Source organism: Stigmatopora nigra, chromosome 8 (genome assembly GCF_051989575.1).
Source record: "Stigmatopora nigra isolate UIUO_SnigA chromosome 8, RoL_Snig_1.1, whole genome shotgun sequence".
Classification (NCBI taxonomy): Eukaryota; Metazoa; Chordata; class Actinopteri; order Syngnathiformes; family Syngnathidae; genus Stigmatopora; species Stigmatopora nigra.
The window spans coordinates 5,161,954-5,189,945 of record NC_135515.1 but is presented as its reverse complement, the minus strand read 5'-3'; the positions used below and the strand labels follow the sequence as shown (position 1 = coordinate 5,189,945).

The window sequence follows — 27,992 nt, the reverse complement described above, 5'->3', positions numbered from 1 at the left end:
ATCGTTTGAACAAATAACAAAGATATGCAAAAAAACTACTGTCCTAAATTTCTGTAAAGATAGGTAAATCTAAAAGCAGTCTTGCAGCTCTGGGGTGATGTTAGCCTTCATTTACACTCTTGGACCATCTGTGTGCCCTTGCACATACATCTACGATGCCCTGTGCCAACTCATCAGAGGCGACTGTCAAGCCCGGCTGACGTCACCCATCAAGCCTGTATAATCGAAAGAGACGCTAATCCAAAGCCTGATTGTGGGTTGGACTAGGAGAGGGAGGTCGGTGAAACTGACACAAGGAGGGAAGTTCGAAGGGAGCACTTGTTGGAAGGCTTGGACTAATGCAAAAGTGAGGCAGTTGCTACCTACTCGGAGTAAAGCCATCATAGAAAATTACCCTCCCTTCTAGTATCCCCATCCTTGAGCATCTCTGAGGGGGTGGGTTACCCTCATCCAGGCCTCGTCCTGGACCCTAACAGCCTCAATGAACGCTCCGCAGAGGGGGAATACTGCGGGAGCTGCTCAGCATCTTCTGAAGCCCCCAATGTCCAGATCGTGCCCACCGTGGGAGAGCCTGTCTTCTCCCCGGTGGATCTGTTCCAAGATAGAGAAGACAGCTATCTGACAGCAAATGAAGGGTAAGAATCAATAGAGGGAGGCCGAATTCCAATACTCAAACTCCTCTTTAACTCAAACTAGAAAAGTAACATTAAGATATTTGTATGACTAGTTCAGTGTTTATTATTGACTATCATTTGAATAAATCCTTTAAAAGTGATTGTATTCAGTTAAAGTTGTATCATATTTTACCATATTTTGGGGGTTTGGCTATGTTTTTGTTGTTTTATTTAACAACAGGGCTGGTAGAAATTTGAAAAAGTGTAAATGTACAGGTGTTTAGAGAGAGTGTATATGATAGGGATTACATGGACGTTAAGCTTCTTCATAATAGCTTCGGTAGGTTTCCGTCCCAGGTGGCACACAAACAGCTTAGGGTGACACGCATCATCTGCACATCTAAAAAAAAATTGTGCACATTCCATAAATGGGGGATAAAAGGTACTTCCCCACTCAAAACTGATCCTGTTGGGATGAGAACAAATAAGTGTCCTGGTTTTTAAGCAAGCAGTGTTTCTTCAATTCCAGCAGAATTAGTAAGTCTAGCCAGAGACTAAATGTACTTGTAGCAAGCATGTTCAAACTAATTTTACAAAAGCCAAGCTTGATGAAGAGATTAAAACAAAGTTCACAGGAAATGTTGACTTGAACTGTTAGCCCCCCCCCCCCCCCCCATCCAAGACAATCTTTTACCGAGACAAAACACAATCTCACAGAATCTAAAAAATTGCAAAAGCATGTATATTTGCATTTCAGCATCAGTGAATTCCTCTTAAAGTGGTTTATTCTCTCATATTTTCAATAGTTTTTTGTTGTTATTTATTTCCGTTACAAAGATATCCTCAATGTCTTGGTTGTTGATAGACTTAAAAACAAATCTCTCTCTAATATGTTTGCTGATATTAATGTTACCAAACATTTGATGTGCTGAAAGCAGATTCTAGATTGAGTACAAACACTTAGATGAGATTTGTCTTCCAGTACAGATGTCATTAAGAGGTAAGCAGTAAGCATGGTTTTAACAGATTTCATGTTACACCATGACCTCAACAAAGTATGACTAAAGCAGTGAGTGTGGAAAAAAAAAGAAAATAGAATTAAAAAGTTTACATGGACACCCAAAGTGTTTGAAGCTATATGGAGCTGGAATGGAGGCCACACCGTCTACGGACCACACCGTGGCCCCACAATCTTTGTGAACTAGATAACCTCAGGATGTCTCACATGTACTATCAGGTTAGAGTAGTACAGCGAATGGTTGGTGGCAGATGAAAAGCAGCCGCCACACTCACTCCCTCTCTTTTAAAATAAGGGTGTGCGGTGCATGTGTTCAGTATGGTTCACAGTCACAACATGAATTATGAGCTGTAGCAGACATAATCCATTTTTTTTAGAAAAGCTCTGTTTGACTCTGCGCTAATCTGTAGTGTGTGTGTGTGTGTGTTTGTGTATTACAGGGGACACCATGTGATGACACATGCAGGAACAGCCACCTAATTCACTTAGTCTGGCAGCATTAGAAATGTAGGAGTGAATGTGAGCCTGGGAATTTATAGCCTAAGAACAGCTGAAATTTAGTTGGAAAGATATGCTCTTTTTTGTATCAAAACAAAGGCATTTGAAGGACAGTGTGAAGAATGTCATTGCGCTGCAGTTTTGAAAGGGTGTGTTTATCGCAAGAAAATCAACTGCATGAGTTTTTTTCATTCAAAGCTACTGCAAATGTCATTAAGTTAGGAATGCAAAATACACCACACGGTTTTGGATTGGAGAGCAAATTTTCTTTCCAGTCCAGTTATGAGTTCTGGGGGATTCCGAAGGGCCCCTAGGATGACATTCCATCCAATTATGAAGGTTTTCAGCTTAATTTATCATCACGTGACTTCAGGAAACTGCTTGTGGTTGTGTGTAAGACCTCATAAAGTTGTTAGAAACAACCTTGATGAGCCCTTTCCGCTGCTTTATGTTGGTGATGTTATGAACGCCAAGTGCTAATCTTTATGTTCCGTGAAGGTTTTTCCTTTGACATTAACCTTTAAATGGGAGAGACTAGTTTAGTTTTTTAACAGTATAGTTCTTTTTGTCCTTTCTGTAGAGGGATGGAAGAACTAAGCGGCCAGGATTCAAATTCTGAAGATTTGAAAAGAAAGGATCGATTGCCTTACCAGGTACTTATCTTCATATCACTTCATTTCTACAATGCCTCTATCCTTGTTTACGAAAAAATTCAGACTTAACTTATGATGGATTCAAGGCAATGGCTACCTTTCTACTATACTTCTCTTTCTTCAGATATTCCCTGACCCGGTTGGAGTAGTCCTTGACCCAGAGAGGTCGTTGAACAACTTGTCTGAAAACCACCAGAGGGAGCGTCTGCCTTCCATTGTTGTCGAGCCAACTGAGGTGAGCGAAGTGGAGAGCGGAGAACTACGCTGGCCTCCTGAAAACATAGACATGGAGGACGATGAGGAAGACCTCTTCTTGGAGCAATGCATCCCCCCAGCCAATATTGCTGACTGGGGAGAGGAGGAAGAGGAGGACGAGGGGGGAAGAACATCTGTTATTTTGAGCCAGCATCAAGGACTAACACTTATTGGTGAGTTAATTATGTTTTATGTTTTCGTGGGGAAAGTATTTAGGTTAGTGAGGTTTTTTTTCTTCTTCTAAACTTGAGAAGGAACACAGCCCAGATGACTTTTGAGGGAGAGGCAGCTAAACACTGAAGCATTACATCATCTCCTCATTTTCTGTGTCATCCGCATGATGACATTACAGCCAGTGGTGTCTAGCTAAATAGTCATGTGGGTTTGTTGGAGCATATGCAGACCACTTGCATTACCATGGTTGTGATGCCTGCCAAAAATTACAATTAGCACAATGACAGCATCAGGACAAGTAAAAAAAACTGCTAGATTAATGTATCAAAAGTGCATTCATTACTCCTAATCATCTTAATTCTAATTTTCTTAATCAAATACAAGACTTTTATGTTTGAAACTGCCACATTCAGATCCCAAAAGCCAGGTATTGACACTGAAATAAAGCAAAACCATCTGCAATATCAAGTAGCCAAACAAAAAATGCCATATCGGTTTATCTTAATATGTTGCAGGCCCTTTTTTGAAGGTCTTGCCAAAAAAATATTTCCATTTGTTCAGTTCCAATACTTGTACCGATCAAAATGGTTGCTCTTAACCAAATGAACATACAGAAAAAAACTAAACCTCATAGTCATCTCTGCTATTTTCACAGCCACCTAACAATTTTCTGTTGTGCAGATCTACAATCAGACGCATTTCGTGATGACACCCCCACCCTTCCACCAAGTTGTACTCCGGCTCTCCACCGCAACCTCTGAAAAACCCAGTAAAGAAGAAAGAGTAATAAGCTGACACTGACAATGAAAAATTATGCTGGTGAGCTGAAAGCCTAAAAAAGAAAAATATGTTCAAGCACCGATAAACAGCCAATGAATCTCACAATGAAGCCATAAATGGGCATGTCTGCTCACTTGGCTGATGAAGGTAATCTCAGCAACACACATTGTAATATGAGGCAAACATTCACAGAACATTACCAAGTTTTTCCCCTGTAACCTTTAGAGTCATCTTTTGCTTTTTATGTAATTTCCTTAACTTCCACTTTTTAAGGTGTTTGAGCAATAGCGCTATATATGTACATACATGGCTGTGCTCATCATTTTGTTCCTTTTCCTCTATTTTCTAAAGAGTTTTCAACTCTCTGGCTACTTCTGTTGAGAGATTATATTTTTATTTAGTTCTGAATTTAAAGATTCCAATATTAAAACTTTTTAAAAACCTGTTTCTCTTCTAACAAAAAAGGCAGCTCTTGTTTGTAGAGCCATTCAGATAAAGGCAGAACTTTAATGGTGCATTTCTATGGATTTTAATCTGTTTTTGTTTGTCTAAATTGACTTGTGAATGCAACAGTAGGATTTTGGGACTGTATGAATAAATATAATGTACCTGTGATAAAGTATTTTATTCCATTTCCACATCCAATAAAGTATAATATTCATACAACTTCTGATTTAGGATTCAAAGTTATTATATTATTATTGTTGTTATTGCATGCCCATTTCAAGACTGAAGGTATTACAGATTGTCAGAAAAGCTTGGTTTAGGTCACATAATTTAGCAAAGGAATCATGAAATATAACACACAAGAATATCTATAAGCATTACATTGTATCATAATGAAGTGGCTTTCTAAGAACCCTGATTAAAATCATGGAAAGAGCTAAAAGATGCAATGTAGTGAAAGCCCATATCAATCTTGTACAGAGCAATTGGCTCACGAAGAGTGTGGGTGTGTATTTGTAAGTATTTGCGTATATTAAGTAATGCAACAAGAGGAAAGCCCATAAACTTCCTTTTGACTGAGAAGTGTGAACAACGCCAACAATGTCACTGTAAGTTGAACTTTTTAAAGGCATATATTATTTGTGAAAACTTTAAAGATTGTTGTTGTTAATAAATATTTTCTCCATATGTATTTTAACTTATGTATTGATCATTTAGATTTATGCTGCTTTATTAATGGAAGCGAGGACAGTAGATAGAATGTAGAGTTTAATCTCAAATAGGGAAAGTGAATTTAAGCAAAATTTCAGTTTTAAATCCTAACATAAAATATGTCATAAGATATCAGCTCACCCTGTAATATCTCAAAGATGTCAGTTCATTACGAGATATGCAAAGATTGTAAGAAAATTTGTGTATGTTTGAGGATTCAGGTCTAAGTGTGTGTAGTGTGTTCGCTTGATTGGGTTAAATACTAAGAGCAAAATGGCCCTGGAAAAAGGGGAGATAAGACCCTTTCCACCTCTAGGTGCATTACTAACATTGTATTTTCAATTTACAGTTCAGACATGGACGACGACTACGACTGGAATTTGAACTACACCTTTCCAGACTCATTCTTCAATTTCACAGAGTTTACTGACATCGAAAGGCCCAAGATTCAACCCATCCAGATCATGGCGCTGACCTTCTATGCCCTTGTAGTTTTGTTAGGTGTTCCTGGGAATGCTATAGTGATGTGGGTGGCCGGTTTCAAAATGGCCACTTCGGTCACAACTATCTGGTTCATTAACCTTGCACTGACTGACTTCCTATGTTGCCTCTCGCTCCCTCTTCTCATGGTGCCCCTGGCCCACGATGACCACTGGCACTTTGGCCCGCTGGGATGCACATTGTTCAAAGGCTTCTTCTACTGGGTGATGTATTGCAGTGTCCTGCAACTCGTCTTAATAAGTCTAGATCGTTGGTTGCTGGTGGCCAAGCCTGTGTGGTGCCACAACAACAGAAGACCCAAAATTGCTGTCCTGGGCTGTGTGGTAGTATGGAGCCTTGCCCTGATTGGCAGCATGCCTCAATTTATATATGCTCAGGAGATTGAACTGGGCGAGCTAAAGCGTGAGTGTATGCTGTTACTCCCTAAAAATACCGCATGGCTCCTCACTGAAATGCGCTTGGTTTTTGGGTTCATCCTGCCTTTCCTGGTTATCGTTATCTGCCACTGGAGGGTCTACAGGAGAGCTGAGAGTGGAATCACAGACAAGGGGAGACGCTCCATGCGGACATTGAAGGTCATCATTGCAGTGGTTTTAAGTTTCTTTGTGTGCTGGCTGCCCTTACACATCATGGACTTCCTCACGTTGGTGACACCTCGAACTTCGCCTAACAGCCCATCTGTGTACTTGGCCTATGTTTTGACGCTTTGCCTGGCATACTTTAACAGCTGCCTCAACCCGCTACTTTACGTATGTGTGGGTAGAGGTTTCAAAAACACCATGAATCGCTCCTTGTGCAACGTTCTGCATTTACTCGGTGAAGACCCCACGTCCAGGAAAATGACTGCTCGTGAAACCAAAGCCGCAAGCTCCTCAGAAAAGGCGATGACTAACGTGTGAGGGCGGTAGACATGACACTGACATGGTTCAGGATCAGTTACGCAATAGATGAAGAGAATGACACTTTGTTCCTTAAATTAACTAGACATACTGAACAAATATTGCACTTCTTCAAAGAGAAATTTCCATATTTGGGCATTGATTGTGAGTGTGAGTGGTGGGTTGTCTGTTTGATTGTGTGTGACCTGTGATTGGCTGGCAACCATGTCGGGGTGTCGCCCACCTGCTTGTGGTGATTGGCTGGGATGGATAGGCTGCAGCACCCTCCACAACAAGCGGTGCAGAGGATGATAAACAACAACTACTGTTTACTGTTGGTTGGCTCTTTCTTTCTGTCACAGAGGGGAGAAAAATTGAGTATTACATCTTATAACTGATTGTGTTTGATGTTTACCGTTTATTTGTAATGAGAAAACAATACAAATATGATATTCATATACCTTTGTGACTACTGACAAGTTATGAACATAAATAAAGTATACAGCGCTCACCATTAGTACTGTATAAATATTTTCTTTTTCTTGATGTGCTTGGGTGTTGTTTTCTTTGAACACTGCGTGATAAATTTTGAGATTAGCACAAGTGAAACGTAGCAAACTGTGTTTTTAATTAATATTAGTTGGTGATTAGACAATGTCAAGCATTATCCTTCATTATATTTCATTTGACTGAAATACAACGTAAAATAAAGTTGTCAGACTAGTCACGTCAACATAGCAAAGGCCAAAATGTTTCAATTTTATTAAAAACTACATTCGTTCCATAAAAGGCCACTTCATGGATTATACACATTGTTAAATTATGACGAGTGAGTAATCTTGTATTTAAATTGCTGCCTTTTAAATGAATTGCTATAATGACTGGCTGGTCGAACAGCAGCTGCTTACAAATTGAGCCTGTCATCAATGTCATAGCGCAAGAAAAGTAAATGTTTGCATGAGAATTTACTAAGATTTTTTTTAACTAAATGTATTGCATGCTTTTGTAGTGACATGAGAGTCAGACTCTTTGTACAATTTAGCAGTTGCTCTAATCTAAGACCAGTTAGGAATCTAGAGATAAGAAAACCTCCTTCACTCTCTATTACTTATCTTGTTGATTCACAGGAACTAATCCCAGTGGGAAAGAATCTGTCTACAACCTGGAACTGGTTTCTAGCCAATCACAAGGCGTACATGAGGAATGAGTACATTCACATCCAAAGCAAATAGCAACAAGTGACCATCAGCCTACTATGTTTAAAAAAAAAAAAAGTGAGAAAGTACCTGACCAAAATTGACACACAGAAAGACCTGATTTGAAACCCTAACCTCAGTGGGAGGCAGTTACGCTTGACACTCACGCCGACAGGATTACTATAATTATATTTTGAATTACCAAACTACTAAATTCTCATGAGAACATTCCCAATCTAGACAGCCTGCCTACACTTTCCTGCCCAGACCATAATTTACGAGTGACCAAAATGCAAACACACCAAAAAATTATAGTGAGTATTTCATTTGAGCTGTACGTTACAAGCACATAAATCTCCTATTTTGAGTTTTTCGGTCAAAAAGAGGATATTTTCAAGCTTTTAGTAGAGTCATTCACAAGATTAATAATGTATGACTTTAGGAGACAATTGTTTACCAAGACTAAGTCATTTAAACAGCACTGTGCAAAATGACTCAGGTTATCCTTCATAGTTGTTCTATCTGAAGACCATTTATAATAACAACATCACAAATTATGTCTGCTGATTAGTCATCAAGTGATGGATGGACTGATCTGGACAGTCACAATAAAGTTTTATGGGTTCTGTCTTGGCCAATGTACTACCTGTTTTTTTAATTTTATCAAATCTATTGTTTTTAATTAAAACAACACAACCAAAGGTTGTGTTCCCACAGCATTTAATTTGTTGTCACAATATTATTTTCACAGGCCCTGGCTTTAAACAAGGATAATTTATGAAGCATGAAAGGATACGTCATTAATAATAATTCCTTTGGACATCAGCTCCATGGCAACAATGTAGGCTTTGTCAACATTGTGTAATTTGGCATCACGTTCATTAACGTCACTTAGGGGAAAATAAAGGCTGTGACTTTTCCTGTGGATGCATGTCGGAAGTAAACATGAAACGTCAGCCTTTAATTAGGGTTTGAGCATGGAGGTGGGAAACGCTATGATGCTTTGCTTTTAAAACCAATTCACACGGTGGTCATGACTTTGAGGGATCCAGAGCGAAATCTTAGGATCTTCTTTTTGAGTGCGTGGGAAGCTTTAATCTTGACAAAAGCTTTTGGCTGAGCGGGAGGGTTGGCGCTAGCGGCCTGCGCTGTGGGCGAAGAGGAAGACGATGTGGTAACGAGTCGAGGTGGCAATTGCTGGGGCCACACCAGGCCACCGCTCTCGTCAGAGTCACTGGAAAGTGAACTGGAGGCTGGTGAGTACACTTCGCTCATGCTGGACGAGGACTCGGCGGGGGCAGCCCCCGCGTAGGGGTCCTCTCCTTGGCAAAGTGGCGCACGCTGCTGGAAGTCTGAGTGCCAGCGTTGGCTATGTTGCTGTGGATGATGATTATGAGGAGGCTGCTGCTGTTGCTGCTGCTGGTGGTGGTGATGGTGGTGGTGACCACTGTGACCAGGGCGAGCTTTTCGAGGTGGCCTCCGATGGCCTTGTTCCATGTGGTTGTTTTCTCCTTCATCTTGGCTGAGCTCCAAGTTGGAACACCAGCGTCGGTTTGCTTTGTCGCTATTGTTTCCTACGTGAACCTTAACAACTTGACCCTGGGCCTGATCTCCTCTGCCTTGATGCCGCTCGGTAGTGCTGTACCTTCGTTCTGGCAATACCCGCTGGCCGAGCAGACTGTTTTCTGACTGGGATCGACCTGCTTTACCGCTGGACTTTTTAGCCCTTTGTTTTTCATTGTGGCTCTTCCTAGAATTTCTGGGCTTGGCATTGTGGTGGTCAGGAGAGGACTGGTGGGTTTTGGACTGTGCTTGGTTAAAATGTTTTGGTGAGCGTAAGGGAGCATGGCAGACCTGCCCTGGGATGTACTGAGCACTTACTAGATTGTGCTTCTGATTGATTGGAGGCTGAGGACAATGCTGAGGGGGTGAGGGTTCACAGCAAAGGTTAAGCGCCCCACCACCGCAGTTGGGGTCCAAGAAGGGCAGAGGTGATGGCAACCTCCCAGTCATGGAGTGTGGTCTACACTGGGGGTAGGGCAGCATCAAATAACGCTCTTCTTCTAGAGATGGAGCCTCTCCTCCACAGGCCTCACCCTCTGGGAGGTCACAACCCCAACTGGGGTTCTTGGGGTGGGATGAAAGTTCAATTTGGGGACCTGCATGTCCCTGCTCTGTGGAAAGAGAAGGGCTTTTTCTGTTTAGAGAGGCATGTGCAGGGGTAAAGCTGTATGACGGATCAGGGCTTAGAGTTGTACGAGGCTGACATGGCCTTGGCAAAAGGGTGTGACGCTGGACAAGATGAAGTATGTAACCCTCCACCCTCGTGGCTTGCTGGTAGTCCTCCTCTGTAACCTGATCTCCCAGAGGCTGCTGCTGCTGCTGCTGCTCCGAGGGCTGCTCGACTTGGCTAGGCTCCTGCATCCAAAACTCCATTGGTGTTGCTTCTTCGGCGATCCCCTCCAGGGGTGGGTGGGGAGCAGAAAAAGAGCGGAGCAGCCCACTTTGAGGGGTTGCCATGTCCGATTCTCCATTCAACAGAAGAGTGTCACCTGAAGGGAGAAAAAGTGCATGAAGCAATAGAAAATGGGGCATCCCTATATTAGCTAACTCCCATCGATGTGTATTATAGTGTACATCTGCCACCAAAAAGATTATGAGCACCGATTTGAGATGCCTATGTCCTGTCAAAAGCAACTCCTGGAATTATTTTTTTTAAATGAAAATGACAATTTCAAGCATGACCTTATGTTTTTGTTAAATCAGAGACAAATGTGTGTTATTTTCATGGCTGTTATGCTGATATTTGTCCATTGGAGGGGAGTGAAAATGACAAGAAAGAAACATTTTGGGATAAAGCTTGGTATGTTTTCCTGGCTAAAAAGGTCACAAGGTTACAAGATGAGGATCGCACAGATTTTGCAGACATGGCGCAGCACGTTGTAATTCCAATAACGCTTTCTCTAGTTGGAGTGCTGATGTCCTGAGGGCAACACTTAACTAAAGCAGTAAACCCATGCCTAGTCCCCTGTTTCTCTTCATTTAATCATTCATTCAAGAACAAAAAGGTTTGCGCTACATCTACTTATATCTATAATCTGTTTACATTAAATTTAAAAAGTACTCACAGCTCTTGACTATTTTCCTTTTGAGTATATTTGTATGAAATTTAATATAACTGGAGGGATCTTAAAAAATAAAAAATCACCATGCTTTCTATACAACTTGATTGCACTTGAGAAATGGCACAAAGGAGAATGAAACTGCTAAAAATTAATGTCTGCCATATTAAAAATAACTAAGGCTGTTAGGAACCATGTAATTGGACTTTTAGTCTAAAAAAGAAAATATTTTTGTTCCTCAAAACTGGTCAAAATTTGATTTTATAATGAAAAAAAGCCAGCCATTCAATATTGTCATAAGGCTGTGACCTAACAAAATGTGGATCAAGGTAAGTGTTGTTAACACTTTCTGGATATGCTTCTGTCAAAGCTAAACTCTAAACACGTATTTTTAAATCAATCATCCTGTTTGTAAAAATAATTACTGGTACTAGCACTTAGAAGAAGTAATGGAGCTACGCATAAGAGAAGAAGTTGCAAGACATACTTAAGACGCATGAAAAAGAAAGGCAGTAAGGTCGTTATTTATTGACACAAGCCTTATAATGATGTCCACGTGGAACAGGAAATGGTGAAAGAGGACCATGTGTGTTTATTTTCTTACCCACAGACTTGGGTCTGTCGTTGGTGTAAGGCCAGGAAGAGACCATCTCTGTGGTCTCCGCTGAACAAGTTCTCCCTTTAGGCGATTGACCTTCACTTGACTCGTAGAAACCTAAGAAAAAGTACATCTTGTGTGAGAGAAGAGAAGCTTACTTCATTCCAATGAAGCCTACGCTTCTGGAAGCACACGTTGCGGGTTAGCCACTGAAGGAATATGTATAAATAGTACTCAAAGAAAATACAGACAATGTCTATTAGAATGGAGCAACTATAAAGAAATAAAGAGTTAGTCAACAGTTGTAGGGCACTTAAAAATTGTGTTAGCGATGGGAAAGCTTGCAATCAATTTAAGACAAACTCTGCAGGAAAATGTATATTTTTGTTTATATTATCTTAAAAATCTTGCAGCCTGGAGTCCCTCTCCAATTACAGGTACCTGAACTAGGCCAACTATCACCTGTGTCTCCTTGAGATGTGTCGTAGTGGTCCATGTTGATACGCAGTTCTCCCATTTGCTGCTCGATTGTTTGCACGAGACCCCATGGCGAAGTCTGAAGAGCACTCTAGAACACAAATACATTTATTGTTATTTGCATGGTATCCCTAGAGAAGCAAGTGTATAGTCTGAAATAATCAAAGACACAAAGTGAAATAAAGTGCAATGTACTGCAACCCAAACAAAATGTCAGACTTAACAACCAAATTCTTCACTTCAACTGTGCTGTAAAGGTCAACATTAACTTGCATATCTTAAGTGACTCCTCCTCATGTGTCAGTGGACTTTCTTATGTAACCGTACTTACAAAAGATGTATATACTTAAAGTACACAGGAAGCAGCCAGATGGAACATGAATTATTGGAACATATTTGGAAAGGGGATGCACAAGAGTGGGTGTAATGTTCCACTCATGTTGAGCGGGGCCACAGAAAATGTCATGCAAGATAGTCAATGTTTTAGACTCAGACGGGTCTGCATTTGTACAAAAAGAAATGAGATGTGTGTGATAGGACAAAAGCTTAAAAGGATCGGGTCAGTTGAAAAGAAATATGTGAAATGTTTTGATAGGATGAATGTAATTACATTTTCTACTTCAAAAATATGCAACCTCCAAGTATACACACAAGGAAAAACATGAATCATCGGTACATCATAATTTCTTAACTGACCACTGCATTGAGGAATGACACAATACTGTTAGTAACAAAGTCATTAAATAGATCAGAGGTTTTCTTATAGTGGGAGTTAAGCTATAATGACAGGGTACTTACTATACATAGGGAGCAATTTTAGGGACATCCAAAAATGGAATAGACAGTAAAATAAAAGATATTTTATCAAATAACTTGTGGGCAGTAAAGCGAAGAACATTTTTCTTTTTCATCTCATATTTTTAACCTCTTGTCTAACACACTATAATTAGCAGATACATATGTGGGACATAATCTGATCACAGATCGGCATTATTCTGTAAAAATTTCATGACGATTGTGTGGTTTTATTTGTGACAATAGGCACTAAAATAGTTTTATTTACCCTAAACTGATGTAGACATTTTGATGAATAAAAGGGTCAAATAATGGAAAAAGGTTATGATGCAACATACACATCAACAAAGCAAACTACAACCACATTAAAAGCATTGTTTTATCAACACAAACTTAACCTTTGGAGCTCAAAACATGTTGAAGCTTCATCTATTGCTCAGCCAAATCGAACAACAATGACCCTCCTCAGACTGCCCCGGGCATGTGATCAGTCATAAGTGAATTAAAGGTGACACAATGTCAGCATTGCCTCAAATCGATATCAACTCCCAAATCGTCTACGGCAGTTTAAGTGCTTACTTCAGTCACAAAAAAAAAAGAAACCGTCAAACCGCACCTCAAAATAGACTTTTTGTTTATATACACTGATGACGCAAAAGGGTCAACTGACCCACGCTAACCCTTGTTTCCCAATAACCTTGTCACCCCCACAAACGCGCTCATTCCTATTGTCTCAACAAGGGTGCTTATTGTGTGGCTCCAAACAAAGCGATTTGCATCCCTCCACTAATAGGTTCGTGTATGCTTGAGATCTAGTATGGGGATCTTCATTTTCACAATAAAAAAAAAAACCATTGGAAATCAATGAAATCAATAATGCAGTTTCACTTCACTGATTACGGTCTTTCAACCGTTAGCGAGCTTTCCACAGTTTGCATAAAAAACGAAGCCTGACACTTTACAGCGTTTGATGGGGTGTGCAGCTTCATCATTTAAGTGTGAGCTTTTAGCAGGCTCCTGTGAGATTATTGTCTATTATTGATGCCCTCACACTGCTTTTACCACACGGTGCACAATCTATCATTACCCTTTTACAGCATCCCAAGCCCTGGGATGATGGGGGTTGGGGACAGACTGACACCGATTCTCGGTCCACCTCACCTAACCTTAACACATCTACACCTACAGTCTATGGGGACAAATAAAATCCATCATAACATCACTACTATTTTTTTTCTTGTTTCCGCATTGAGTGTAGGGGAGAATAAGGAGGGTTAATACTGTAGAGTGTAAAATAATACAAAATAAAAGCTCACTGGTTGTGCTGAAGAGGACTGAGATCATAAAGCAGTCAGTGGTTCGTCACCAGGACGTAAACATCTATGGAATGGACCAATGAGACCGCTTCACTCCTGGACCCTCTATAATTAAATCAGACAAGACTGTGGGAGGCCACAGACATAACGTACACACCCCCCTCACACAGAAGAAGACCCCTTTCTTGCATAGACCAGGCAAAATGTCCACATAATAAAAGTGAAGGGTTTGTGCCAAACAAAGGTAGAAAGACAAAGACACAAGTAATAGGACATTGATTATTTAGTAACATAAAGCCATTTAAGGACCTTATCCAATACTTCATTGATTCCAATTATATACTTCACATCTCTGGCTTGCATTGAACTTTAAAGTTCTGTTGCCATCGTGACATGGGGCCTTTTAAAATTGGTTCCGAGTTGGGGTGGGTTTTTTTTTTGGAAAGGTATTCTAATATCAGAGTTCCTACTCGGCTGCTGTAAACCAAACGCCTAGGCAAACATATACTATGTGGTACAACTTCCCCTTAGAGACCAAAGAAAATAAAAGAGCAGCTTGAATTTACTAATAGCAGATGAAAAAAAATATTGGAAGCCAAATAGAGTAGCGCAGTGATGTTGGCATCACATGCTGGAAGAGATGATAAAAGTCCTTCTAGTTTGAATTATGAACGATCATAAGTTCAAGATGTGGTTTGTTTGACGATGGCAATGTAACTTGATATGCTGCATGCTAATTGAAAATGAGAAGATAATGTATTTTGTGTCCTAGCAACATCACTGCAAATTGTCAACAGTCCGACAGTCATTTGCTAGTGCGTTAGAATGTGACCCTAAATATGCTCATTTCACAGCGTGAGCAGTTCAAAGTGCTTTCCTAAACACACATCTGCAGATTGAATCACAACTTACCTCCCTACTTCATTCTGACAATTGGAATGTTATTGAAGAGCATGAAATAACACTCACTTGAGCCTTGTGTTTGCAAAACCTCAATATTAGCATGCAAATGAGGGATGTCATGAGGCTGTGAAAGGAGTGTAATGTGTCACGCTAAGCCGTGTGAGTGACAGCTGTAACAGCTCAGCGTATACGTGCAAATACAAGTGTGACGTGATGACTCAGCCATTGTGCACTTTCCTGAGGACTTCATTAAAGGAGGCAAAATATAGTACAAATCCTTCAGAATAAATTATTGGTTTTCTAAGACCACATCTGACCAGGGCGCACAATATGCCTTCTGTTCAATTAAAAAAATACACCTACAGTAACCAAAAAAACAACAACTGGAACATATACAAAACTTGATAAGAACCAATAAAAATGCTTCATTATAAACATCCTCCAAAAAATAGCCTGAGTGTTGAGTGGAATTGCCAATCTTTGTGAGTAGGAATTCATTTAATCACAATGACTACTAATAGTACTTGGGGATTAACTGGTAAACCGCGATCAATATATTGAGCACCCCTGATATAAACCATTTCTATTTGAGCTACAAACACATTGCTATTGCTTCTAGACGCGTAGGTCTTAAAACAATACCAGTGAGTGGACAGGAGGTCAACTCTTCATGCGTCACCAGCTGCTGTCTGCCATCCCGACCCTGTCAACACCTCACGCAGTAGACCAGCAGCAGAGTTTGGACTCACTATGTATACACACATACAATACAGCCACAAATACACTCTGTAAACTACACAGGGAGTTGTACCCGACACACATGGCGTGCTGAATTTAATTCGAAGCCTGCCATCTATTCTCTAGGGACATTCCTCCCACAATTACTCACACGCTTGGCTTGGCAAAATTGTTAATAGACATCGATCCACATATGTTGGGGAGAAAATGAAAACAGGAAATACACCCCCTCCCCAAAATCCTTCATCCTTAAACCCGCCCCTCCTGAGGGAAAGGCGTGTGTCTCCTTGGCAGACCTGGAAAACAACTGCTTCTCCTCAGTTTGTTTGTGATGAAGACAAGCTTTTGACTCTGCTACGTCTTGCAGAGGTGAGGTGGAGGGGAAGGGATTGGGAAGTAAGGTTTTAGTCTGTCTCTTGAATAGAAATACAACTTGGTAAAATCACATATCATCCTAATCAGAGACCAATATTGTGGAATTTTTAGTCTAATAATGGTAGAGTCCAACTGGGATTTGGGCCAAGATTTTTTGGATGTCATAGGATATGCCTAGAATAGAAATGTAACAGGGTTAACAAAATTCGCATTGAATTGATACTACTACTAATTCTCTCATACAATCGCCGTAATTCAGTTTCTCTTTGTTGTGAGAATCTGGAGCATATCCAATTTGACTTTGAGAGCCAAAATTGAACTACAGCCAATCAATCGTCATGCACACATGGAGTGCTTGAACTTACCTACACACACACACACACTCGCACACAATCTATGAGAAATGAACTGTTTGGATGAAAGTCAAGCGAGTGACTCACTACACTATCATTGATGTTGCTTCATTTATAGAAGGGGGAGCTCACACATTTTTTGCTCCAAGATCTACTTTTCAAAGAGCCAACCTACCGCGATCTACTTTGTTGTTAGGGTTAGAATTCAGGGGTAGCCAAAGTGGTCCCGAAGGGCCACTGTGGGTGCAGCTTTTTATTCCACAGACACTTTAACCAACTGGGGTTTGCTGAAACGATAAGCACATGACATGCCACATTTGCAAAAAGGTATCACAAATGACTTACTGAAGGGTGTTCAAGGTTTTTTTGCTCCAAGCTCTACTTCAAGGAGTTGAGTTTTAACGATCTATTTTTTTTTACAGGCCACTGACAAAGCTCAGCAATTATGTAAGGATATTCCTCGCATTAGACATGTACAGGAGTGACAGGGAACAAGGGTAAATATCCACTCTAGATTCTTTTTGAGCATTTGATGACCCCCTAGCAAAGATATTAAATGCTTTTAAAATGATCAGCGTAACAAGACGGGGTAAAAACGGATTACAGTTATCTGACATCAATACAGTGCGTGTTTTGTCTGACTCTCTCAACTCTGATGGGTGACCAATCACAAGTTTATTCTGCTCAATTTTTTTCTTAAATTAGATGGGATCCAGCTATCATATGACATATGATACTTTCTGTTTTGCTCAGGTGTGCCTAACATTGTGACCAGGCGTGTTCAAGGCCATCACCTCTCTCTCTGGCATCATTAGTATTCTAGCCCACATGCATCTATTGTTAGGACCCCTGCTGGGGGGGAGGTGGTTGATTTAATTTCTCATTCACCCTCATTTATTTAATAAATGCTTTCTTTTGTTGTCAGGCTATTGTCAAGACATGAGAAACAGCAACACACATTTACAATGTAGAGTAACACTGATGCTCACTAGTGCGTAAAAGTTGTTGTCTGACATGCTCCAGGCTAAAAAGAAATATAATCCTCTTCCCAATAGTATAACTCGTGCATCCTACTTTTAAATCGCTAGTTAATCCACTGGGGGGATTCAAGCACCTCATCAATTATGGCATTGAGGCGTCGGCCACAAGCAAATAGGAGAAAATAACTCATGCCTTTATGATGTGGAGAAAGCTGCAATAAGAAGTGCGCTTGTAAAGCCGTAAAATGCACAAAAGTGTATGATGGGGGAACAATGGGCTATTAAAGAGTCGGCCTGGGCTCCAAACGGCGGCCACTCCACCCCCTGATCTGCTCGCCCACAGGCATAAACCTCCAACCCCGGCGAACGGAGACCCTATTAACCAAGTTGACTAACTTTTTTTCCCTTCCCAGCAAAGATTCAATCGTCACCAATAGCAAAAACTCAGAGTAAAAGTCACCTATCAGATGAAGAAAACAATTAGGAAATCCAATATACTAGTGTCAAGTAAGAAATAAAGGAAAAGTCCTTACCAGCTGGCGCCTTAACGTCAGGTTATCCTGACCCCAACAGCTGAATAAGGAGACATCCCCTGCAGAGGTGGTCTCGAGGTGGTCTCCCAGAGCCAGCGCCCCGAGGACCAGGCCCTCCTGACGCTGCTTGCGGAGCTCCAGCTCACACAGGCCGGCCAGACTGGCCTCCAGACGCTCCTTGGTCCGGCTACGCTCCAGCGTCACCGGGAAGGAGAAGGCGCGCTGCATAGTCCAAAATCGCCCCTAGAGAACAGTAAGGAGAACCAAAAAACATGTACACGCCAAAAAGAGAAGCTTTTACTCCATTCTACGAGAGTGCGCTGGGAGCAGCGTGCTTTCCCTCATCTTCTATGCGCGATACATTTTCTATTTTTGCAGCTGTCAAACGCTGCCACGGAGCCCCGCCCTCTCTCCGCCACAGTCCCCATCTGGGCCGGGATTGGAGCGCAAGAGTCGGCTAGGGTGGGTGTCGTCCCATCCCCCTTGATTCATTCCAGACTCAGCGACCTCACCCATCTCCTCGTCCCCCCCTGTTGGGGAGGGAGAGTGGAATACTTGAGGGGGAGGGCTCCCTCTCTCTTTCGCTCTGTAAAAGTGCTAAAAGAGAAGAAATCTGAGAGAATCAGAAGAGAGAGAAGGCTGGAAGACAAAAATATAGTCTATCATACTTTCAAATGAGACGATCAACACTAAGATCCATTCATTTTCCGAACCGCTTATTCTCTCAAGGGTCGACAGGGGTGCTGGAGCCCATCTCAGCTAGCTTCGGGCACTAGGCGGAGAACACCCTGAATCGGTGGCCAGCCAATCGCATGGCACTAGGAGATATGCAACCATTCATGCTCATACTCATACGTAGGGTGTCTAACCAGGCTACCCCGCAGGTTTTTTGAATGTAGGAGGAAACAGGAGTACCCCAAGAAAACCCACACAAGCCCAGGGAGAACATGCAAACTCCACACAATTGGTACCCACCTTGCAATCGAACCTTCAACCCCAGGTCTGTGAGGTCGATGCGCTAACCACTTGGCAGCCAGGCTTCCCCACCTGGATTCAACTAAGAAAAAAATAGTTCACATCCTTCCAGTGGATATGCAACACACTCATTAATAGCTTTCATCTGGCTGTGTGACGCTGAAAAGAACAGGCAAAACCTGGCCTTCAAGTAGAAGATGATTGCGCAAAGAATCTAAATTGGCTAATCTCAAATTTCTCACAACTACCATAATAGAGAAAATAATGTTTAAACACAGAAAATTACAACACTCTTAGGCCCTGTCACACACACCGTGGATGCCAGGTTTCATTAGAATACCTTTTTAAAATGATCAGACTATTATATATGTACATATATACTTCCCAACTTTCTTTCTGTTCCTGTTCAGTAACTTTTTCAGGTTTTTTTTTTTTACTAAATTAGAGTACGAGTGATAAAATTCACTGACTAAATATACATATTACTGTATACTTTCGTTGGACCCCACACACAGAGAAGCGACCACCCTAATGGAGACATAAAAAAGGAAAGAGGCTAAATTTAGGGGGAGGGTCAGTGTCTTGCTCAAGGGCATCTCTACAGTAGTCAAAACGGAGAATAGAATCCAACATCTGGTTGTAATTGCTTTTGTCCAGACTTGAACAATCACCCTACAGTTCTGAAGCCGATGCGTGTCCTTACAGATCAGCTACTGATGCCCATAGCAGTGCCATTGCCGCTATTGTTGTTGTTTTTTTGTCGCATTACACAATTTCTGTCAATCAGTGTTCCCTCATTACATCATTGTATTCTTTTTACGATTAATTTTTGTGAATGAGCATGCAGATGCATGAGGCAACAACGGAAAGGACTTACTGTATATAGCGTTATTTTAGACAACTAATTGTTGGCATGCCATGTCGTATGTGCCAATTTGGATTATTTTCTTAAACTTACATCAGCTTTTCGGCACACTGGGCTGGACAAAATGCTCGATTTCAAGTAATCTTCAACCAACAGCTTTCTTTTGTGTGGATAAGGACAATATCTACTGATAAACTATTAAGAAAACTCATTGTTTGGGCCTTCATCAGAAAAGATCATTTACAAATACAAATTAGAAATAATTATAATAATCAAACTTTCTTAGGGCTTCATCTTTGAATTCGAAGCATACTTAAAATTCAGGAGAGTGATGGCCACAGAAAGGTTTTGATGACTGTCCATGCTTTTGTTAAATGATCAGCTGCATCATTTTGTGAGATTTTAAAGGCGGGTCCGCCAACTACAAGTATCTACTGAATGAACAGTGTTTCTTTCAATGAATGTTCTGTGAAAGCTTATTTGAAGGAACATGAGACATCATTTCACACATTCATTGGCCACCACTGAGTCTAGACCTTAGCCCCATTGGGAATTTTTGGAATGTGCTGGACAAGACTTTACACAGCACCGCTCTGGCACTCCCACCATAAATGAAGACCGAAAAAAAAATATCTTGGATTGACACAAATATATAATACGATGTACGGACTGTGTATTTAAAACTGCAAATATGGTAGCTAAACAAAACAATATATATGGATATAACTATGATACATGTAAGCACAAGCTGAAGATACTTGATTTCAGACATGAATCAGGTTTGAGTGTAAATGAGGTCATCGACTAGAGATTGAGAGGATTATTGAAAGTGTAGAGATATAACAGATGGTCTTTAGGGAGCCACTCTACAGTAGCAACGCCGCCCTAAAAAAGCCTTTGCCATCAATATTTCAAAGTCTGTATTTTAACTGTGCTTCAGATTTGGAAGTGCAACATTGAATGCATATTTCATCCAAGCTAGACCACTGATGCATTTTACATTTACTCTCCTGAGATTACACATTTCTTACAATAGAAAAGTGAAATACAAGAGTAGATATATCATCTTAATATCTTTATTCTTACGTTCATTCTCTACTTCACAAGAACCAGAAAGCCACTTTGTCCCTTGCAGTCTCTATGATGCAAAAAAAAGGAAAGAAAAAATAATAAATCAGCAAATCAAAAGAAAGCCTACGCGCAGCGCAGGTTGGATTTCTCTCTCTCAAGATTATGTATGTGCGCGCATAGTGCAGATATACGCACAAACATAACATATACTTTCAGTATATTATTATCTTGTGTAGAAATGTTACTAAATTCTCCATGGAGAAGATCAAAACATTTTCTAAAAAAAAACGAAAGAAAACTAAAACAGTAAATCAAACTGTTTTGATTGTGACTCTATAAGAAGTCATCTCTAGAAGGTTGTAATTTTCCATATTAAAGCACCAACATATAACAATTTGATCTTGACAAAAGGGGCTCATCAAACATTTGCGTCTTTGAATGTTTTAAACCCCATGAGGACACTAACATTTGTCAATTTCTTAGTTATTGCCATTTAGATGAGAGCTCACCTACCATTAGGGATTTGTAATATTTGTGGACCAGCCAGAACACCGTTCCAATTCTAACGTTAGACACATACATTCAATAGCTTCTTAATGCACACTTTAACTGTCACAGTGCCTTAAAGATATACAACATTACAAAGGCAATACTTATTTTTCACCATTGCTTTCAGGAAAAAAAATCTGATTGAAACCAGCAAACCGTTCCTAAATGGCAGCAATTGCAAATTAGATATACACTGTATATTGGGTATTTTAAATTTCCAGATTATTTTTTTCCTTACAATTTCTATTTTATTTTGCTGATTAAGTCAATCAGTACGATTTAAATGTGTGCCCTAACAATACAATCTTAAATATAATAAAGCGGCAGGACCTACCACTCGGTAGAATAGCTGGAGTCATCTAAATGAGATTTGTTGTAAAATTGGAAAGCAAGAAAGTCAAATATATGCACTGCAAATGAACAATTTTAGTTGCTTTGCAGCTCAATCAATTGAAAATAACTCTTAACCCTCACAAACAAAAAATAAAATTAAACAAAAATCATCTGGAAAGGTAAAAATATATATTTTTGCGACATTCTGTACCATGGTAGAAGCATAGACTCTCTTTCAGTGTCATCAAGTTTGCCATTGTGGTTTTTCCACTCTCTCAATTGAATATATTTTCTATGAAAACATGTAGCAGTGTAACATGTAGCAAAAAAGAACTTTCAAGTGAGCCCCCACACAGCAGGAGCATATCCGTTTTACTCATACACGATTAAGATTCCTTTTCCTTCCCATACATCACAAGCACATAAAACAATTACATTGAAGAATGCATGAATAGAATTCTGGTGGTTTGCGAAAAGTAATTCTGATCAACACCATTATGGAAAGAAATCTTTAAAAGATGTCCTAAACGGTGACATTATCAAAATTGGAATAAAGTGCTTTTCCTATGTTCTTTATAGAAATGATTGAAACTCAAAGTTAAAGGGTTTGTAAGTGCTTATGGTTATGATTTAAGATCATTATTTGAATTTTTGCTCTTCTACACATAGTATAATATTAACTTTTTTAAACATACTGAGGGACAATTTTTAAAATGCTTCTTTTTGGTTAAAATCATTCTCATACCTTTGATGCGCCCCAGATGAATACTGGAAATAATTGGAGTCATTCAAATTGGGCAAAGTGACATCTTGGAAGGTTGGCAAAATGTGATGTTGCCTTTGGTCCTTTTGCATTATGTTTAGATGTGGCAGGGGCTAAAGTGGAAAAATAAATTAATGATTTTATTTAATACTGCAAAGTATTCGGGCCATTATATCACAATCAAAATGAAAAAAGAAAGTTTCCATAATATTACAGGCTTTTTGAAAAGTACTTTACCTTCACCATAGCATTTTCCTCAATTATCTTTGCATTTTTCTCCTATTATCAAACTTTAATCTGCGTAAAAGTTATTTATGTAAGAGTTTGTCTTATCTAATTTTGAATTTGTATGAGATCATTCTCCTATTATTCTTTTATTTTTTACTATCAATTGACCCTGATATTCCACGATATACAAAGATTGATCAATTAAAAATGAATGAGTACTTTAAATAAAGTATAAGTTAACAAAAAGCAATCTGATTTATTACCTGTTCAGTTCAATTGAAGTATCAACATTAACCTTTTCACTTTGTGCTGTATATAAACTGCATTAAGTAAAGTTATACTCTCTCGAGTGCGTTTGTGTCTGATATAAAAGTGGAACACTTCCAACTTTCCTCTATGCTGGGGCAGAAAAAAAAACTCTCCTCATATTATCTAAGCATTTTAGTGAGCATATCCTCCAGCACACACCAAATGTATGTATCATTTATAGTTTTCAGGAATTCTACTTTTCAAAAACTGTCTTAAAATTTACTCGCACCCTATTTGTTGAAATTATTGCTAGATTTGTCACCAGTTTTGTTAAGTAAATACTGTAGCTGTTAGGTCTACCTCAGTGACTGATACTTAATCAGCAATGTATTTTTCCACAGAAACATACCACTGGTTCAGGCAAAATGGACCATCAGTTTTCCAATCATTTGACTAATACGGAAGGTATTTTGATTTTAAACTTGAATATAGTTGGGGCATATGCAAGGCTTCATATAAATTCATTCAGTTTCTCTTTAAAGGCAGTCTATATATATATATCTATATACATATATATATATATATCTATATATATATTTATATATAGAGATATATTTAATATATATATATATATAGATAGATATTTAAACAAACAAGTGGAATGGTAAAAATGTCACAGTCTACATACACGTGCACGTACACGCACGCGCGAATATAATCACACAAATGCAGACTCGTACTTGCACACTGGACATGTCACAGACATATCTGGCATGCATATTTTTTCAAAGAAGAAACTTTTCCTTTTTTTAAAACAATTTCTTTAGCAGCCATAGAGCTCTCAATTTGTATATACATCATTAACAATAAATATAGGTAATGCTTATATATTTTGAAATATATATTAAATAATGACATACTCTTATATATTTCAAATAAATTCATAGAATTCTTTCTAATTTGAAACACTTCTAAAGAGATATAGTCACAGCTTAGTAATAAAACATGTAAGAAGATGTCTCCCTATAAGTCTGGCTGCAGCATCCCTTATTCAAGCCTTCTAAATTAAAACATACATTCATTCTATTTCGACATTCGACCACCATTGGCTGGGAAAAGGTACATCGACAGTGCAAAAACAAACAGAGGATTGTGTTGTCTTCATATTTGGGTGTCTGACAGGGAGCCAGCCCTGACAAAGACCACTCAGACCAGATTTCAAAGAAGATTATGTACTCATGATGGTCAAATACTTACAACACTGCTGTTGGGTGTCCTATGTTAAAAGAGACACTGCAGCGAGGACCTCTAGGGGGACGTTGAGGAACTATAGAAAGCCTTGGGGGCTCTCTAAATGAACCCTGTCTCTCCTCTTCCAGTTGTTTTTGACAGACACAAACTGGAAACCACATGAATACTAACTGGATTTGCTGTAAGATGACGGAATACATGCGGTAGTATGAACTCGTTCCCTCTGCTTGATCCCCAGTGTGACACCCATGGCTTACAGTAGGATGGAGTCAGTGGCGCTGGACACATTTTTCTCAATTGCTGGCTGCGTCCTCATCCGTCGCCAACTCTTCCTGCTTTCTCTTTGTTTCCATGTTCCCTGCATACAGCTCATAAAAAATAAAAGCAGTCCAATATTGCACAGCATGCCCTCATGGCCTTGTTTGAAGCGGCGGGGTCAGTGATACTGAGTCCTCTTGTCGTCGGGTTCTGAACTGCAGTCCCTTAAGCTGATGCCACGCTGGAGGTTCAATAAAGAGTCTTTCATCTGTTCAAGGCAGGATTAAGACAAAATTATGTTGGATAAACAGCAGTACATTTCATACTTTAACCTCATTGCTGGTTTGAGCATAGGCCAAATCCAAATGTTGAAGGGTTTCATTTAGAAATAAGTAGTAAGTAGTACTTGAGATTTCTTTTGAGTCTTAAACTACAGGCCACAATAAGTTCCCAATTAATTAATCAGCTCCGACTAAAAATAAATCTGTCCCAAGTTTCAATATATGTATGCATTTTGATGAGATGGATTTATCTATGAATCACTAAAATAATCCAACCAAATTTCATTTTTATCCACCCATAAATAATACATTAAAAAATTGACAGTGTACTACACAACCCAAACGACAACAACCTTGAAATGACAGGTCTTTCACCTGTAATAAATGGTGTTCTAAATGTTGTAATCAGAGAGTGAAAGCTCTTTTTGAGTCAAAACTAAATAACATGACATCTATCAGATTTACAAGTAGAAATTTTGTTTACCTGGTCGAGTAGGACCACCGATGATTTAATAATCTCCCGCCACTTCTGAAGCTCGGCCTCATGGAAACGTTGCTGTGTCTCCAGGAGCTGGGCCCACTCCATTTGTGTCTGAGGAAGTTTACTAAGGACACACAAAGTATGCACATATACTTTAAAAATTAGGAAAGTACGTACAGTCACTGAAGCATGTTTTCCATTCAAAGAAAAAAGACTTATCTCTAGTATCCACAACTATATGACAGATAGTGTTTAAAATGTGTGTATGCACAAACCTTTCATGGAGCCGCAGACCTTGCCAGGTAGTTAAAGACTGTGCAGAGTACTCCAGCATCCATAGCTTGTAGAAGAGCATCATATTGAGCAACACCAACAGGACAAGACTGAAGTTGGACAGAGAATAAGGTTAATATTAAATTACAAATGAAAAATTATCATGGCTATGCAGATAAACATTACATGTACCTTATACAGATCCTACGGATGCAATTAAAAAAATAGAAAGAGGATACATTAGATAACAAACAGATGGAAACCGATAACCTCTGGAAAATAGTTGCCATGTGTGTGTCGAGCCTTGTAATGAGGACTAATGTACACTATAGAAAAAGAGTATGTATTTTTTTCCACTGTGTTATACAATGAGGTACATACACAAAGCTGATGATGAGCAACAGCTTGGAGACACTGTAAAATGCCAAGCCTCCAGGCAGGCGACGATGCTCTGGACTCTGATGTCTGGTCTGCGTGGAGCCCACCACTTGTTTGATGCACTGAATCACTTCCTCGTCAGTTGGCGTGGTGACAGGACTGAGAGCTTCATCCAGATGTTGGCTGCGCATGTGTGGGTTAGGCCTCTTCTTCCGTCTCACTGTAGTGTTCTTCACCACTTTAGCCTTGGGGGAAAGCTGGTGGGCTTCAGTCAAGAGCTCTTCTAGCTTGGACAGCTCCACCTCTGAAAATGACCCACCTCTTTCAAATTAAGTGTGAACGATGAGCGATTTAGTTTAATTCAAGATTAAATCTTGAGTTTCATTCGAGAACTAAAGTTTTGTATTCTTTTTAACAGTTAAAATAGGTGTACAATGTAGTTTATAACTCAAGAGCTAATTATTATGTGATGAATCAGATACCTTTGAATGCTGTGATTCCTTATCATACTTAATGTAGAAAATGAACAACAATATTGGTAAAAAAAACCCCAGAAAAACCTAATCTTCAATGATAAACCAGATTTTCAGCATATACAATAATACTCAAGTTTACCGAGTTGGCGAAAGTTCTCCTCCAGTCCGCTCCAGAAGTTTTTTTCAATGAATCCTTTCACCAGCCCCCATGGCTGCTTTCTGAAGCGCAGCTCTGTTGATACTCTTGGAGACAAATGCAACAAAAGCTTATATGACTGATGCTAACAAAAACGATAAGAATACACAAGAAAAAACAAAATGTATCTGATATTCATCTCACCGTAAGCGACATTTGTTCTTAGCCACTCGGGTGAGCGTGTAGCGGTTGAGGGTGTAGAAGTAGTCGTGGTAGGGAACGTCATGTGTGATGACCTCAGCATCAATGATATAACACTCACTCTCTTGGCTGGCTTTGTACAGAGTCTGAAATAATTCATTTAGATTTAACATTCCACCATTAAGTTGGTTTGATGTATTAAAAGGCAATACCTGTATCTCAGTGACAGTGGCAGTTTTGGGAGCAAGAGGATTAGACAGTGAGATGGTGTACAGGATTTCCCTTTTCTGGTTCCCAGCCTCCTCTTTTTTCCAAGGATGGTAAACCACATCTGAACACAGCAGAATGTAGAATATTTATCATGCTTGATAGGGTTTGAAAGTCTGGCAGTTGAAAGAACACCAGTACGTACCTGAGAATCGCCTCTGCTCCATGAAGTCGCTCATGAACTGTGACTCTGTGAAGAGGATGTCATAGAGCTTGTCCACACTGAATTTGTAGATCTCATTAATGTGCTGCCTCCCATTCAGATCTTCGTGGAAGGCTTGAACCTCACCTATCCATAACAGATTGTTTAAGTCTTGTGATAGATTACTATAGTACATCTATGAATTTCTCTGTACAGAGCTTCAGTACCAATTTCCCAAATGAATGCAAAATTGTCACATTTGATACTCCACACTGTGCTCACCTTCGTCGTGCGTCTCTGAAGAGTCACTGAGTTCCGTAGGGAGATCCTCATTGTCATTGAAGTCGAGTGAGGGCGAGGGAACGGGGCCACCAGTCCTGCTGGGGTCAGTGTTCTTCTCATCCACCAGCAGAGGCAAAGCTAGCAGCTCACTATCAGGTTGACAGTCTGTGAAATCATCTGTGGAGAGTTCAAACTTGGGTGGGGAGAGAAACAACAACACACGTAAGTCTGGTGATGGGAAGATGAACGTATAATTGGCTTTTTAATGGAATAGGTGACCAATGAAGCTTACTGTGATCGGTGTGTTGTTGCCCATGCGGTCGATAGTGCTGTTTGGGATGACCTTCTTTTGAAGAAGAGGCGGACTCCCATCAGGCTTGGCCTCAGTACTGCTTTTAGACAAGTTGTCATTGTTCATTTCATTTTCTTCATTTGGAATCTCTTCACAAAACCTGAAACCACCACGTACACACAACATTCATATAAAGTCTGTATAATTATAAGATTGTTTGTACACTAATGCAACATTCACACTGCAGGGTATGGTGCCTATTTCTGATTTTAAAAAAGAATTTAAATTTTTTGTGTAGCCATTCATAGAAACATATGCGAGATGCA

The 27,992-nt window shown here is 39.8% G+C and overlaps 4 protein-coding genes across 7 annotated transcripts in view; 2 read left to right on the top strand and 2 right to left on the bottom strand.

Moving 5' to 3' along the window:
* Positions 1-251: 251 nt before the first annotated feature.
* lbhl (LBH regulator of WNT signaling pathway, like) lies at positions 252-4,658 on the top strand. Its single transcript, XM_077722572.1, has 4 exons — positions 252-635; positions 2,711-2,783; positions 2,908-3,211; positions 3,894-4,658. The coding sequence occupies exons 2-4, from the start codon at positions 2,715-2,717 to the stop codon at positions 3,971-3,973; spliced, it is 453 nt and encodes a 150-aa protein (XP_077578698.1). The 5' UTR covers positions 252-635; positions 2,711-2,714; the 3' UTR covers positions 3,974-4,658.
* dact3a (dishevelled-binding antagonist of beta-catenin 3a) lies at positions 4,315-18,387 on the bottom strand. Its single transcript, XM_077722570.1, has 4 exons — positions 17,916-18,387; positions 11,908-12,013; positions 11,452-11,562; positions 4,315-10,277 (listed from the first exon to the last, which is right to left on the bottom strand). The coding sequence occupies exons 1-4, from the start codon at positions 18,141-18,143 to the stop codon at positions 8,746-8,748; spliced, it is 1,977 nt and encodes a 658-aa protein (XP_077578696.1). The 5' UTR covers positions 18,144-18,387; the 3' UTR covers positions 4,315-8,745.
* c5ar1 (complement C5a receptor 1) lies at positions 5,009-7,073 on the top strand. Its single transcript, XM_077722571.1, has 2 exons — positions 5,009-5,047; positions 5,500-7,073. The coding sequence occupies exons 1-2, from the start codon at positions 5,040-5,042 to the stop codon at positions 6,548-6,550; spliced, it is 1,059 nt and encodes a 352-aa protein (XP_077578697.1). The 5' UTR covers positions 5,009-5,039; the 3' UTR covers positions 6,551-7,073.
* Positions 18,388-20,815: 2,428 nt separating the features above from the next.
* The window catches only part of gramd1bb (GRAM domain containing 1Bb), a 52,178-nt gene continuing 45,001 nt past the window's right edge, over positions 20,816-27,992 (bottom strand). For 2 of the 4 annotated variants that reach the window (XM_077722110.1, XM_077722111.1), the window contains 11 exons: positions 27,667-27,826; positions 27,375-27,567; positions 27,096-27,239; positions 26,896-27,014; positions 26,687-26,829; positions 26,486-26,589; positions 25,874-26,174; positions 25,685-25,696; positions 25,495-25,602; positions 25,223-25,343; positions 20,816-24,725 (listed from right to left, as the gene is read on the bottom strand). In XM_077722110.1, coding sequence (XP_077578236.1) covers positions 24,636-24,725; positions 25,223-25,343; positions 25,495-25,602; positions 25,685-25,696; positions 25,874-26,174; positions 26,486-26,589; positions 26,687-26,829; positions 26,896-27,014; positions 27,096-27,239; positions 27,375-27,567; positions 27,667-27,826 — 1,495 coding nt within the window. In that variant the 3' untranslated portion in view covers positions 20,816-24,635. The remainder of the gene's footprint in view (positions 24,726-25,222; positions 25,344-25,494; positions 25,603-25,684; positions 25,697-25,873; positions 26,175-26,485; positions 26,590-26,686; positions 26,830-26,895; positions 27,015-27,095; positions 27,240-27,374; positions 27,568-27,666; positions 27,827-27,992) is intronic. The other 2 variants (XM_077722109.1, XM_077722112.1) reach the window with 1 other exon arrangement.